This window comes from Apis mellifera, linkage group LG3 (assembly GCF_003254395.2).
Source record: "Apis mellifera strain DH4 linkage group LG3, Amel_HAv3.1, whole genome shotgun sequence".
Classification (NCBI taxonomy): Eukaryota; Metazoa; Arthropoda; class Insecta; order Hymenoptera; family Apidae; genus Apis; species Apis mellifera.
Window position 1 is genome coordinate 6252217 of NC_037640.1, and position 13777 is coordinate 6265993.

At 39.8% G+C, this 13777-nt stretch overlaps 2 protein-coding genes across 2 annotated transcripts in view; one reads left to right on the forward strand and one right to left on the reverse strand.

Moving 5' to 3' along the window:
- The first annotated feature begins 42 nt into the window (after positions 1-42).
- Positions 43-1053, forward strand: LOC551042 (NADH dehydrogenase [ubiquinone] 1 alpha subcomplex subunit 6). Its single transcript, XM_623438.5, has 3 exons — positions 43-341; positions 607-722; positions 792-1053. The coding sequence occupies exons 1-3, from the start codon at positions 218-220 to the stop codon at positions 918-920; spliced, it is 369 nt and encodes a 122-aa protein (XP_623441.1). The 5' UTR covers positions 43-217; the 3' UTR covers positions 921-1053.
- A 694-nt stretch (positions 1054-1747) lies between these two features.
- The window catches only part of LOC724603 (receptor-type guanylate cyclase Gyc76C-like), a 65767-nt gene continuing 53737 nt past the window's right edge, over positions 1748-13777 (reverse strand). The window contains exons 5-20 of the mRNA XM_016911268.2: positions 8356-8662; positions 7311-7457; positions 6529-6722; positions 6296-6455; positions 5900-6054; positions 5430-5717; positions 5017-5277; positions 4864-4935; positions 4629-4797; positions 4406-4555; positions 3948-4287; positions 3731-3854; positions 3551-3649; positions 3330-3474; positions 2982-3238; positions 1748-2904 (exon numbers count right to left, since the gene is read on the reverse strand). Of these exons, the coding sequence (XP_016766757.2) occupies positions 1993-2904; positions 2982-3238; positions 3330-3474; positions 3551-3649; positions 3731-3854; positions 3948-4287; positions 4406-4555; positions 4629-4797; positions 4864-4935; positions 5017-5277; positions 5430-5717; positions 5900-6054; positions 6296-6455; positions 6529-6722; positions 7311-7457; positions 8356-8662 (3780 nt within the window). The 3' untranslated portion in view covers positions 1748-1992. The remainder of the gene's footprint in view (positions 2905-2981; positions 3239-3329; positions 3475-3550; positions 3650-3730; positions 3855-3947; positions 4288-4405; positions 4556-4628; positions 4798-4863; positions 4936-5016; positions 5278-5429; positions 5718-5899; positions 6055-6295; positions 6456-6528; positions 6723-7310; positions 7458-8355; positions 8663-13777) is intronic.

The window sequence follows — 13777 nt, forward strand, 5'->3', positions numbered from 1 at the left end:
ATCAAAAACAATTGATTATATTTAATTTTCTTTCGTACCTATAACTCTTATCTTATTCCTTTCTAAATCAATAATATAAAATGAGAATAATAATTAGGATTATGTAGTATTAGTATTACATAGTTACTATGTAATGTAAAAATGCATTAGATCAAGTCTATCATATATTTAATCCATGATATAAGTGAATATTGAGAGTTATACACGAAGTGCAAATATGGCTACTCCTTTAAAAGCAACTGTGAAACAAGTTAAACCAATTTTATCATTGACTCCTATAGAAGCTCGAAGAAGAGTAATATCATTATATAAAACATGGTACCGACAAATTCCATTTATTTGTAAGTTTATTTGTTATATTTCTTGTTCTTGGTAATTAGTGGAATATATTGTTATCTAACCTATTCGTTTAAAATAGTATATTGATATAGGGATATCGTAATTTATCTTCTTTGTATAAAACGATACAATTTCTGTTATAGTTTTGGTAAAAATAATTAATAATTAACAATTAAATATTTTAAATTTTTGTAACAATTTCTCGTCAGCTTGTTATTATTTTTATAGTAAAGTCAAATATATGTGTATACATAATTTATTTTGTAGTGTCCAATTATGATTTGCCAAGGACAAAAAAAGAGTGTCAACAAAAATTAAAGGAGGAATTTAAACGTAATGCTCATATAAGTGATTTAAGAGTAATTGATTTGTTACTTATTAAGGTAAAGAAAATGTATGCTTTTTATTTAATAATGTAATATATATGATATTAATAATAATAATTATACTAGGGACAAATGGAACTTCAAGAAGTTTGTGCTCAATGGAAACCACCTGGAACATTGTTGAATTATTGGAAGGAAACACATGAACCAAAGCCAAAAGATTTTATGTCAAAGTTTTTATCGGGTCAAGATTAAATTTTATGATTATATAATATATTTATATAAGTTATATAGTATATAAGTTATATATTATAATTAAATATGTAAAATTTATAAATTATATTAAAAGAATATATAGTTGTCTGAAAATTAAATATAGAAAAAAGAAGAAAATGTACTTTTTTATTAAAAAATCGAATTATACAACATTTCAAAAGATGAATCTTTAATCAGCTCTTATAGAAGATAATATTTCTTTTAATTTACATTTTATCTTTACATCTATATATTATTATTCAGTTATATACATTTGACAAGATGATATATTACTAAGCACCTTAGGTACAATCTAGTTCACTTTTCACAGCCATACGGATAATTTGCTTTCCTTCAGTGAACAAGTATCGAAATTATACATACATACATACATACATATATATACATACATACATACATACATATGTTTGAAACAAGTATATTCGAACTTGCATAAATGTACATTTGCACTTTTTTATTATTATTATTACTGTTATTGTTGTTGTTGTTGTTATTATTACTATTATTATTATTATTATTACTATTATTACTATTATTATTATTACTATTATTATTATTATTAATATTACTATTATTAATATTAATATTATTATTATTAATATTATTATTGTTATTATTATTATTATTATTATTATTATTACAATGGGAGTCGTTTGTGCTATCTTGTGATAGACTTTTTTACATGATTTCTGTACTTGTGTATACTTTGGTTAGAATCATTTTTATAAAAGTCATTCTAGTTTTATTATATCCTCAAATTAAAAATTTTAACAGATAAATCTCGCACTATGTAAAAAAAAGAAAAGTTCGCCGCCAATATAAAGCGCACTTTAATATAAATCATAAAAATATCTAGGTATTAAAAATATACACAATCGGTAACTTTTATACCCATACATTCCACATATCTATACGCTAAAAAATGGCAACAATACATCATATTTATGACTCATAAATGTAATAATGTTTTTGTGCATTCGTCTTTTACATCGAGAGATTTTGTGTTCGAATCCCCTTCACTTCTTTTCTCAACTGTACAAGTAATTTTGCATCAAACTATACTTTCACGTTCCGACTGTATATCGTAACCTGCTATTACACCCCTTCTTAACGAAACATCGCTATTTCGTAATCCATTGCCACTGAACAGATTTACCAGCCAGCTTCTAATCGAATTTCTTGCGGAAGATTTTTTGTCAGGCACACTGTCTGTACTAGGAACGGATACCACTTGATCGAGAGAACGCCAACGTTTAACAGGCACAACTTCTCCCATACAACCACTCTCGTCTCCTAGCAATGGTGTCTCTACTTCATTCGGTGATTCATCGGTATGGGGTAATATTATCACATTACCATTCGGATAATTGTTATTCAACACTTTCTCAGAAATATTTGTCTTTGAGTTAGTCCGTGTGCACTTTTCACAATTTTCCAAAGATCGAAAACTTTTCTTCGGTTCTTTCCAAGAGAAATTCGGCGACTCGAACCTTTTGTTATAAAGCTCCAATGGGAATGGGTCTAAGGAACGAGATTCTCGTATTATCGTTTGGAACGGATAATCGCTCGTAGAAGACGATGAAGCAATGGTCGACAGAACTCTTGCATTTTTTCTAAATTTTAGCCTTGTGTCGATAAAAAAATCATCAAGTGCCATTTTAATGTTAGCCGCCCGATTCTCAACTTCTTCTTGCAATGCGATATTGTCCAACGTTGTTTTTGACACACTATCGGTCAAATACAGAGGAGAATGTTCCACTTTTCGACAGTTAAGGGATTTAGGCACTGGACTGGATCCCCCGCATTGAGACGATGAATCATCCGGTGTCGGTCTCGGAACATTCGACTGTCTGCGACTACCTGCCCCTAAACCACCTAACAACGAAGCTTGGCGAGAATCTGAATTTAATTTCGGACTTCTTCTTGGTCTACAAAAAAGTGGCGGAAGATCACCGACATCGACCTAACAACATAAAAACATTAAATAGATATTAAATAAAGTTACACGTAACACGTTATCATATTTCTTATCGTACAAACCTCTCGTTTTTGAATGGCTTTTTCAGTAGCTCCAGTGAGCCAATAAGTTTTTACTTCTCCTTTTCCTTTCATATAAACTAATCCACGTTCTTCGATAATGTAGCCACCAACTTTATCCAAAGCATCTTTGCACTGCTCGCTTATGTGAATACGTAATGGTTCGCCATTTGATTCCATGCGCGAAGCTGTATTTACAGTATCTCCGAATAAACAATATCTAGGCATCGTTAGACCAACAACACCCGCTACCACAGGGCCTGTAACATTTGTTAATATAAATACAAATTGTAAATGGTTGTGATTTATATATTTTTTTATTTGATATTCTCTATACTCTAGACACGATACCTGTGTGAATTCCAATACGCAATTTAAGAGTGTCTTGAGGTCTGTGAGTTATAGTATGATGTTTCACAGCGTTAAGCAATTCTAGGGACATTGATGCAATTTCTCCAGCGTGTCTATTTCCATTTTTTAACGGTAAACCAGAAACCTGATAAAAATATATACGATTATAAAATTGCGTAAAATAAGAAAATATATAATCACGGAAAAATAAATTTACATACCACCATATAGGCATCACCGATTGTCTCTACCTTATATACGTCGTATCCTTTGATTATACGGTCGAACAAAGTGTATAAATCGTTTAAGAAGTTTACTACCTGAAAAATAAAAGAAGAAATATGTATCCGTAGGAAGTTGCGTATTATGTTTCTTCGATGATTAGTTTGCGAAAAATATACTTGGAAAGGTGTGCTTTCCGCTGACATTGCAGTGAAACCAACGATATCGCTGAAATATATAGTAACTAAATCGAAAGCTTCAGGTTCCACACCGATTCCATTCGTCAAACAATTTGCAACGGGTCTGTAAAAAATAAATAATATTATTAAATAATGTGCTTCTTATACGTACATACATATATATAATTATAAAATTTTTTATATAAATACAACTTACTCAGGCAACATTCTGTGAAGTAAATCTTCAGTTTTTTGCTTTTCCTCGAAAAGAAGGCGTGTACGTTCACTGACTAGATCTTCGAGGTTGTTCGCATATTTCTCCATCATGTCCATCATTTGGTCCATGATATTGCGATGCCTTCCCGCTTTCATTTTCTTTAATCTCGTCCTTATCATTTTGAAGTCGGGCCTAAGTTCTGGACTTTCCGCCCAACAGTCGGTAATCGTACTAACTATATACTCTGCACAGTCCGCTTCAGACTCGGACAGTATGTCTATGTTAGGTCTAAACGGTGGTTCACCATCTTCTGGGAACCTTTTCACTCGGTCAATGATTTCTGTCAATTTGTTAACGTTCATATTTATATTTCTGCAGCTATACCTTTTGGCAAATGCCGATTAACGAATGACAATCGCTAACGCTTACTCTATCTCTTATTTCACACGAACAATTACCTTTGGGTTCTAGATTCACGCCACCATACGGACCCTTCCTCCCTATTATCTCGAACAATATAATCGCAAACGAGTAAATATCCCCTTCCTGGGTCCCTTTGATCGGAGCATTGGGATTTCTTAATAATTCAGGTGCCTTCCAGAATAAGTCTGTACAGAATATTTAATATATATATATTTTTTGCAAATCAATAATAAATTAAATATATACAACATTCCTTACTTCGATAATACTGATGTTCACCAATGCTGTCGGATTCGGCGCAGTGTCGCATATCGTGCAGGCCAAAATCAGAGACTTGGAGTACCCATCGCGATGTCACCACGCAATTGGAAGACTTCAGATTACCATGACAGACTAGTACAGATGACTCGTGAATGTACAGCATACCCTAACAAAGAAAAGAAATATATATATATTCGACATCTCTTTCCAAAGTACGTAAAGATATACTCACCTTAATGAGATCGTGAACTAATGAAGCGATGAACATATCGTCCAACTTGATATCTTCGTTCTCGATAATATCCTGAAACACGCATGCAAATGTGATCATTCGTTGAAAACACGAGCAGATTACACCGTTCATTCGTGTATTAAGGTGACGTACATAAAGACTTCCTTTGGCGCAATAGTCCGTAATTAACAATATCCTCATTGGCTCGACGCACGCTCCGATGAAAGAGTTCAGGTTACCGTGCCTGATCTCGCGAAGGATACGCATCTCCTTCATCACGTCCCTCGAAATATCCTTCTTCTTCGAGAACTTTAGCTCCTTTATCCTAACCACTACCCCGTGGTAATGCCCGGTTTGCGCGAACACCTGGCCCCCGCATCTTGACTCGTAGGACATTGCACTAACTAAGCTTAACTGTAATCAATTAATAACGAATAACGAGTTTTAAAAATATACATTTACATTGCCAACAAATATAAGAAATATCTCTTTCGATTTCTCAAAATTCCCTCTTAAAAACAACGCAAGATATCTCATTGCAGAGAAATCGTGCGGGAGGTCCTCACCTTACTAGGGGAGGACATCATGTTGTCAAGATGTGGATAACCGTGTATCTCGTTCGGATCGATCTTCCACAGCAATCCCTCGATTTCCTGTTCTATCTTCCATCTTCGATATATGCTCATTGTGATTACAGCGGCGCAGAATAACAAAACGGCCAACACACCGGCGGCAACGATACTTCGCAAATGCGTGTCGTCTTTGGGACAGTGCTCGTTGAGGAAACCGCATCCCGGTTCCGCTTCCGGTTTATTCTTACCCGGCCAGTCCATCGCCTCCGACGGCCTGTACACCTGTGTACATAACACAACGTATTATTATTCGTCACTCGATAAATAATATATTTTCAATCAATTCGATCGAGAATAAATAATAGCATTGATCTTGGCCACGATTTTTTCTAGGAATTTTATTGTACAAGGGCCGTGAATTGGGAATGAAATGCTGCACGAATGCTCGTAAACAACTCACTCACTAGAGTTTCACCCTGTTGGAATTGGCCTACAGGCTTCATTTGAAAGTCGCACGAGAAGTTGTTGAAACGGAACGGATCCTTCTTCAGGGCCAGCACCGAGAAATTCCCCTCCGAGTCGCCGAACTTGTCGAATTTGATGGTCGCTCCGCTGACACCTGTTCTCGAAGGAAACGTAATTTTGTTATTCCTTTTTTTTTTTTCACACAAGAGGCATTCTGTCGATCTTTCGTAATCTAAAATGGCCTTATCTACGACATATATATATACTTGATGAGGAGCAATTGTGAGGAGGATATATGTAGAAAGAATACGAATGTTCGTCCCAACCTACTCGTTTTAAACCAGATCAATCGTTATCGATCGAACAATATACGAATTGTATTTGTTATTACTCACTCTGATACGTGTGATTTCTGATAATCGTCTCGATGATCTGGGTGCCATTGCTCGCGATCTCCTCGAGAGTGTGCTCCGGCTGATCCCTGAGAAGTTGATCCAGGGCTCTCGCGTACAATTTCACGGAATCGTAGAGATACGCGGCGTGGATCGACACGTACTGGAACGACGAAAAATTGAAACAAATCTATCCTGTCAACGAAGAAGATTCGAAAAATCTGATCTCCCTCTACCTTCTCGTATTTCCTCAGCAACTCGGGGATGACAAAGTTGAACGGCTCCTTGCTGCTGTACTCTCTGACCTTCTTGGTGAACTCCTCGTAATTCTGCGTGGGCGGGGTCGACACGACCACCATCAGGGACCGTGCCCTCTTGAGGAAGTCCTTCGGCTCCAGGCAATTCCTCAGATTGTCGAAGTGTTCCGGTTCTGGAAAAGGAAGCATCGCGCGCCAAAGTCAGAGGTTTTTCGAACAGTTGTTTCTCTTTCTTTTTTTCTTTTCGCAGAGGGAAATGTCCGATTCGAGAGGCAACAACGACGGAGTTCCTCTAGAGGAACGTGCATTAAAATCGGATCACGTGCTGGAAATTGGGTCACGAGCCAGCCATGCCTGACCCGTGACGCTTCTGTTAATCTCGGATTAGATACGGAAATGATGAGGTAACGAGTTTTGTCAAGGAGCAACCGCGAAGGAGATCGAATATCGTGAGTGATATTTAAATATGTAACAGGAAATGAATTTTTCTTATGTATGTACACGCAATCGGTAATTAACCTCATTAATTTTCGTGAAGAATGATTGTTACTATTGAATTATTTATTAACGATCCTTGAACGATTGAAATTACAGATTTTGGGTGTCACGATAATATAAATTTCAGCGATTTGAATTATAAATGACAATCATTTATAATAAAAAATTATCGAAATCTTTCTCTTCGTTCGTAACATATCAAGATTTTTTTCAGATCGTCGAATTTTGAAAGTTTTAAAGTTATTATTCACGTATATACTCACTCCATAAGTACTTTTGCGCCTCTCGCTGCGAGTACGTCATCATGTCCACGTGTATCACCATGTACTCCCCGTTGTCGAGCAATCGTTGATTCTGCATAGAGTTCATCATGTCGATCAGCGACATCGCTGTTCCCAGGAATATGTAAACTGTCGAACAGATTTACGCCATCCGTTAGAAGCCCCCGGCCTCCGGGAATGGAACGCTCCATCGACGACGACCGACCGATTTCCCACAACGGAAACTGACTTTCACGCTTCATTTTCCTTCGCGGAGGGAAAAGCGATTATCCGTGTGCCGGGATCGCAGAAGGTACAATACCCTCCCCCCTCCCCCCTCCCCGTGTACCAATTCCCACGGAGGGAACCGTCTCGTGGAATTAGACGCGATGGAAATTTCTTTGTCGGCGAACGAAGTTTCCAAGTTTCGAAGAGGAGGAAAAATTAGAGAAAAAGTTTTCTTCTTTATTTTCGACGTGTGGTATTTAACTCGTGGGATAGACGCTAGTCAACATTTCGTTCGCGATTAAATATCAATTTGTATTCTTTCGTTGACGGGTCCAGTATTTTGGAAATAATCCACTAAAAAATTCAACTGTAACATAACATAAAGCCGTCCCAACGAATGGTTCTAACAACGTGTTTATGTCGGAAATCAGGGTTATAACTCGCCAGAAACAAGACCGTGACACGTTTGAGAAACGAGATGTAAAAATAAAAATAAAAAAAAAAAGAAAAGAACGGGAGAGTTTCTTCGAGCTTCTCAACGAAAGAATTACAAATGTTAAAATGTTTGTTTCGATATCAATTCAGATTGTTTGGAATCTCGAAAAAATAAAGACAACTTGTTCCCAACCAGAGATCGAGATGCTCTAAAAATAGATCTGGTGGAAATTTGTTTCGAACGGGCGGAATAGAAAATGCGGTTTCTTGAGAATAAGTGGAGCGGCGATAAACAGATCGAGAAATGGATGGATGAATCGTTACAGTCGTCCCGATGACGCGTCCCGCGATATATATCGAGATATAAAGTAAAACTTGGACTGACTCCTGGTCATATTTTTGGTCTCCTGTATAAGTTGGAACCATACGCTGACTTGACAGCACGGCAGCCTTTCCTCGCAGCACGTGTGCCGATCCTCCACGGTCTTGTAGTGGTTCACGGTGAGGTTGTTCTTGGTGGCCTGCTCCTCCAACGATCTTGCCACCGTCGACCACGCGCTCTCCGTGATGATGGTGAATTTGTTCCACCCGTAATGGAGCAGCAACGCGATCACCGACTTCGTCACCTGCGTGTCCGGCGGTTCGGTCCTGGCGAACGTGTTCACCTTTGACGCTTTGTAGTCCGAACATTTCTGTAATTCATACAATTACATTTCCAAAATTTTTCAGTTTATCAGTTCTTAGTCAAATGGATAGCCGATTTCGAAGGCCATAAATGAACTTTGCGAATTGAATTGTTTTTGTGAAAGTGAAAGAGCGAAGGTATAATGATTAACTTGAAAAATCAAGTTTTGATTCAATTAACTAGGAATCAACTCCAATCATTTGATTAAAGTTAGAAGAATTCTCCAAAAGCTGTAATAAATTTCATCAATTATTCGAAACTTGGCCAAAAAATTCTCGAAAAGCCAGTAATCGTACAAACAACTGAAATTTGAACAAGCCCGAACAAAGTCATCCAAAAAAAAGGACCATCTCTTACGAATCGGGCGAAAAGGCGAAAATTGAAAGGATCAACGAAGAGCCCCCTCTCTAAAAGGGGCCAAAAGGAAAAGAAGGAAAAAGTTGGATAGAAATCAAAAGAGACTAAGAAAGAAAGAAAAGAAAAGAAAAGAGTAGGTGGAGCAAAAAAGGAAGAAGAAGAAGAAGAAGAAGAAGAAGAAGAATGGTAAGAGAGCAGAAGGCAGGAGAGTAACGCGGCAAAGTGGGCTGCGCCTGGTGTCATGGTGTGTGGCGCGCGGTTAAATATAAACCTGTGGCAGGCCGTAGCGAAGGAGGGCAGAAGGAGAGTGGAATGAACGGGGCAACTCTCTTCTCTCCCTGCGGTGTGGCTCTCGCGAGAGGAGAAGTGCACGGGACGGTTGTGCTCCGTACCGTTGAAATGTGACATGCGCTCATTAACATATAAATTAAACGTGACAACTGGGGGTCAGTTCTACTTTAACCGTGGCGACCACCGCCAGGCCACGATCCACTTTCCGCCGTTTTTTCTCTCCCCTCCTTTGCTCCGGTTTCTTCTTTTTTCTCCCCCTCCCCTTCTTCTTCTCTTCCCTCCACTCTCCCTCCTGCTTATACGCCCAGGCCCGACTCTCTCTCCGATTCTCGCTCGATCGAATCGCGGTCTCGATCGGAGACCGACCACGAAAATCCACCGGGGATCGATCATCGATCACGCCCCGTCCATTATTCCTTTCCCTTCGTCGCGTCCATTTGTTTACGGCTTTTTGTGCGGGATTTGCGGTTTACGGAAAGCGCGTGTCGTAAATTCACGATGCGGGGAAAACGAGAATATTCGTTCTTGCTCTCCAGTCCCATAAGATTCTCACTTATTCCTTTCGTGGTTGTCGAAGTAGTTTGTAATTCGAATAAGGGTTTCGTTGGAGAAAATGAATACGAATTTCCAATAACACGATCTCGTTGAAAAAGAGAAAAATTTGAAAAATTTCGAAGGTACGCACGAGAAAAATTGTCAACACTTTCTCTTTCCAGTGTTCTCCGTTCATCCTCCCACGATTCCAGGAAGTGGAGATCGGTCGGAGGCAATTTACCCACCTGGCCGGAATCCTTTCTTTTTTTTTTCCCCTCCTCTCCTCTCCTCTTATCCGTGAGTTTGTTGCGCGAAGATCGTGAGGCCGGCCGCCGTCTTTTTGCGCGGAATTTCGACTGGAAATGTTAAATTGGAGGACGAAGAAAACACGCGAAACGAAAAAAAGGGACATCCTCCAGAGAGAGAGAGAGAGAGACTCTCGAAGACCGGACGTCGAGCCGTATGATACCCGTTTGTGAACTCGCCGAAAGGAAGTTGACTATGCGCCGCTATGTGATAGCGACATTTAATCGTAATCATCATGTAAGAATGGAAAAAAGAAAAGAATAAGAGAGAAGAAAAAGAGAGAAAAAAAAATGTATAAAATTCCATTCGGCGGGAGGAAGTTGGCTGGGCCGCATCGGAATGACGAAATTACGATCATTGTTCGATCTCCTCGCCTCCGAGTCTTCTCTAAATCAATCTATCCCGATCGATGTAAACTTTGTACAAGTGTGTACGCGACCTTGTAAAAATTAATTCAATTAATCCAACCGCTTATCTTTTTTTACCACGGATGTTTATGCATAGAATAAAATTTATATACGAACGTGAGTAAGAGAATGGATTTGCCTTGAAGATTTGCTTTGTTCTTCAAACTATATGCGTAACTATACACTTTGAATATTTCGATTTTTTTTTTTTTCTTCTCTTGGCATATCATGGCATTCTTCATAGATTTTTCGTACAGATTCTCCATACGATCTTTATTAACGCCGCGTTTACACGAGTACAATAATCCGATTGATCTTGCATCGAATGGCGAGACTGTTTCGACAACTTTTTAAATTTAAGAAAAAGAGAAAAAGGAAAAGAAAAGAAAAAAAAGGAAGTATTCTCGATCGCTTGATATACATGAATAGTTTTACATACATGAACGATCAACGTAGATAGCAATTAATTTATAAAGCATTTAACCTTTAGTAAGCCACTATAAATAATTCAACCTTTTAACCATTTCAATCAATCTCGCTATGATTCCTCAAAGCGATTCAAGTGAAAATAACATGATGGAATAAAGATCCAATTATCCAAACGAATTATCACAAATAAAATTACCAAGAGAACGGAGATATCATCATCGTCCCGATATCGATATCGATTGGATTAACATTATCCCATCGAAAATTTAAGTTTAAAGAAACCAGGAGTACGTAAACGACGGTCCCCGATTGCGATTTTGCATAAAACCAGAGAGCCAGTGTGATCGATGATCCGGCGATGGACGAAACTGGTCCGGATTCAGAGAGGAACCAGTCCCCGAATTCGAAGCAACAACGGGGCCAACAAACAAAGAGGACGCTAACGTTAAAAGAATCGTAGAAGAGTATTGTTTTAAAGGCAGGTCCTCCTCCTCCCCCTCCTCCTTCACCTCTTCCAAGAGGAGGCGGCCCAAGTCCGGAGGAACGAGTCTGGAGGGCCGGTAGACAAAACTGACCGACCTGGTCGGTCGGTTATCCCGCTGCTCGCTGCCTCTGGCTCGGTTGTCGGTGAACGAGTTGGGCTTTGGTCATTGCCGGCTCGCGACGTGCTGTTATTCTGGGCTCCACTCGGCTATATTTAGACGAGACCACCTTGAGGGAGCTCGAGAGAGCTCGAGTGCTCTCCGTGGACTGCAACCGCAAGAGAGGCTTTCCTCTATTGGCCGAACGTACGCAAGTTTAGTTGTGCAACACAAGCGATCCTTTGGAAACGCGACCGAGGAATTCCTGCCCACGCTCCTTCCCCTCCTCCTCCTCCTTTTTCATCGTCGTCATCGCGCGTAAGGAGAGCTAACGAGGTTCTCACAGCGGTTTTGGAAATTTTTCAACGATGAAGAGTCGAGGATCGCGCTGTGAATATAATTCGCGATGAACGGCGTTATCCTTTGCGGCGGATATAAAGCGAAAGATGCTTTTCGTTCGATACGGCGGAAATCGATGATCGCTTCTCTTCGAAGAATAGACCGTCCATTGTCTCTTGGACTACATTTTATCGTGTTAACCAACGCAAAAATAAATATTACGATGCAGATAAGCGATGCAGTAGCGTCTTTTAAAAGCAAGACTTCGTTCCATTAATGAAATTACTGGATAATTTAACGTTATAAAAGAAAAATAAAAAGTAAGTTTGGAGCTCGTCGTGGACGTTTTTCATATTTTTTTTTGTTATACCTTCGAAATTTTTCTCCCTTGTGTACAAAGTAGCCGAACGTTACAAAACGTTGCCAGCACTAAATCACGAGCGCATCAACGATCTCGATCGTGCCTCGAGCTTCGACAATCGTCGCCATAAACTGGTAGCCTGCAACTTAGCGTGCATTTCGGATGTCCCCCCCCCCTGTCTCATCGCGAATTCTCCCCAGCACACTTTTTTCAAATTTATACCCTACTGTTTTATAATTGTTCGCCGCATCCATAAAACATGAACCGCGGATATTTCATCTTTCCGCCAGGCCACGATCCACGTCGTTCCTCAAAATTATGCCTTTAAATCGTCGTGCTCGCGACGATGGAACGCGCACTCGTCTGCGCATCGCGGACGGCCACCGCGCCCTCTGAATAACAATCGGCCGATCGCCGCATACGAGATCAACACGCGGCCACTCGATTAATCGCGCGAAAAAATCCGTCTCGATATCCGTCTCGATTTCCCGAATAAACAAAAACTATCCCGCCGTCCCCTCGAACTTTTCCTGTTTGCGCAAGGCGGAAGTCACACCTGAGGAGGAAGAGTCGAAAGGAAGTTAAGAACGTGTCGGAATATTAATTTCTGTTTAATTTCTATCTAAGGACGCCGACACGTGTCTGCAGAAACGAATCAAGGCCCAAAGGATTGGATCCAGAGCCGTGGCGCCGCCATCTTTGCCCCGCAAACTTGCTCCGAATGAATCACGGTAAATCGGGCTATCTCGAGTGTATCGAGATAAATATAGATGTATGGCAAATACGATATTTTTCTTCCCCTTATCTCGCGCTCACCTTTTACGGTTAATAAACCGGGACAGTGATCGCGTTTTTTTTTCTCTTCTCTCTCTCTCTTTCTCTCTCTGGAAATTACCCACACGATTTTCAAGCCCGGCACAATAAGACCGCTATCTTGTTGCGAGCCGAGCGTTTATAAATAGAAAGATCGTTTCGAGAGATAGGTCGAGTACGAAGAAGTCATTACTGAAGAAGTGGTTACGGGTAATTCCACGAGGCCTGCAAAAAATCTCGCAAATTTCTCCACCACTTTCCCTCTTATAGCGTTATAAATTGCTCGGATGCCGATCCGATTTCCTTCTCGCCTCACAACAAGCTTCCACCATTCGGGATTCGACGAAATTCGGAACACGGTCGAGTTTTTTCTTTCTTTCTTTTTTCTTCTTTTTTTTTTCTTTCGATGAGTCGTCGCGTCGCTCGCGAGAGAAGGTGACAACAAGGTAAGGTAAATTTGCGCCAGAAATAAGTGGCAAGTTTCTTTCTTACCGATACGACACGAGGCTAGCCGCGGGTTACAGAACGGAAAGATCGCTTCCCGGAATTCGCGAGCGTGTGAACGGATCACGTCCTGGCCCGTTAATGGTGGCTATTAGTGTTCTCGAGGGACGACCGTTTACGTGCACCAAGATCTTGCCAAACGACACGCTCCGTGTCGCAGATAAATTCGTTCCTCTCCGAGTTCACGGTTCCGTAGAGGG

What these genes read in the sequence shown, in the direction of transcription:
- LOC551042 (XM_623438.5), top strand. Translation starts at nt 218, where the DNA reads ATGGCTACTCCTTTAAAAGCAACTGTGAAACAAGTTAAACCAATTTTA. An exon ending in CCGACAAATTCCATTTATTT is followed by an intron (nt 342 to 606) that starts GTAAGTTTATTT and finishes TTTATTTTGTAG; the next exon opens with TGTCCAATTATGATTTGCCA. An exon ending in TTGATTTGTTACTTATTAAG is followed by an intron (nt 723 to 791) that starts GTAAAGAAAATG and finishes TAATTATACTAG; the next exon opens with GGACAAATGGAACTTCAAGA.